A 1,188-nucleotide genomic window follows, 5' to 3' on the forward strand; every position below is an offset into this window, starting at 1 on the left:
ATATAAATATATATATATATGTGTGTGTGTGTGTGTGTGTATGTGTGTGTGTGTGTGTGTGTGTGTGTATCTTTGTATGCATGTGTGTATGTATGTGTGTGCCTGTGTGCGCGCTTATGTATATATACTGATACGCCCGCATATTATATGAAGAGAAACGCAGAAAGAGAGAGGGCAGAAGAGAAAAAAGGTGTGTGAGAAACAGAAAGAGAAAGAGAGAGTGGGGAGGAAAGAGAATGTGTATGCATGATGTATTACGCCAACATTAATTAATATTTTCGGTTTGTTTTAGGCCTATGAATCTTGTACATGTTTTATTTCATTCTTCATTTTTATTTTAATTTCTTTTTGCAGTAAATAAACTTTATACAGATTAGGAAGCAAGCTTCGCCGTATGAGGAAAAACTGGGTGTGGGAAGAATTTGCCACGCCCTCCATCCCACAAATGCAGAGGCATCATGGTCAGCTTCCAGCAGAATCTTGATGGAAAAAAGGCAGTGCTTTGAGGAAAATATCAACCGAAATGGCTGCTACTTTAAGAAATATGAACAACAACAACAAGAACCAAAGTATAGCAACAACAAAACTTATAACAAACACAACATGAAAAATAATAACAGAACAGGACAACAAGTGTGACGTGCGCAAGCAAGCACTGTATAAAACAAAAGAAATTTACTGGATACTATTTCTATTAATACTATGTTTAATAATGCTTCATAACAAACGGTGTTATGTATGCAACCAGAGGCATGCATAAAAGGTGTTGGAATTGCATAAATATGAGGAAAAAATATTGACAGAGATTTACGCATCCATTCACACACACTCACACTCAAAAACGTACATATTAACACGCTAACACATACTAACATAACATCCATGCATACATTTTTATTACGTGCTTTATACTTATACATCCTCACATCTGAAAAACAAATATCAATGTGCACGTATACACGCACACATACGAACACACACACACACACACACATGCATGTATATACAATATACATCGATTCTTGTAGACGCACACGAACACACATACACACACACACATATATGTATGCGTTTATGCATGTGTGTATGTATATACATCCCCCACAAACTATTTTGTAAAAAAACGACTGAAAATTTGAACAGGACGCACACATATATATATATATATGTATATATGTATGTGTATAT

General features: G+C 35.2%; 1 protein-coding gene across 1 annotated transcript in view; it reads left to right on the forward strand.

Moving 5' to 3' along the window:
- The window catches only part of LOC106876909 (carbonic anhydrase-related protein 10-like), a 1,215,161-nt gene extending 1,214,016 nt beyond the window's left edge, over positions 1-1,145 (forward strand). Inside the window, exon 10 of the mRNA XM_052965551.1 lies at positions 355-1,145. Coding sequence (XP_052821511.1) covers positions 355-377 — 23 coding nt within the window. The 3' untranslated portion in view covers positions 378-1,145. The remainder of the gene's footprint in view (positions 1-354) is intronic.
- Positions 1,146-1,188: the final 43 nt, after the last annotated feature.

Source organism: Octopus bimaculoides, chromosome 2, assembly GCF_001194135.2.
Source record: "Octopus bimaculoides isolate UCB-OBI-ISO-001 chromosome 2, ASM119413v2, whole genome shotgun sequence".
NCBI lineage: Eukaryota > Metazoa > Mollusca > Cephalopoda > Octopoda > Octopodidae > Octopus > Octopus bimaculoides.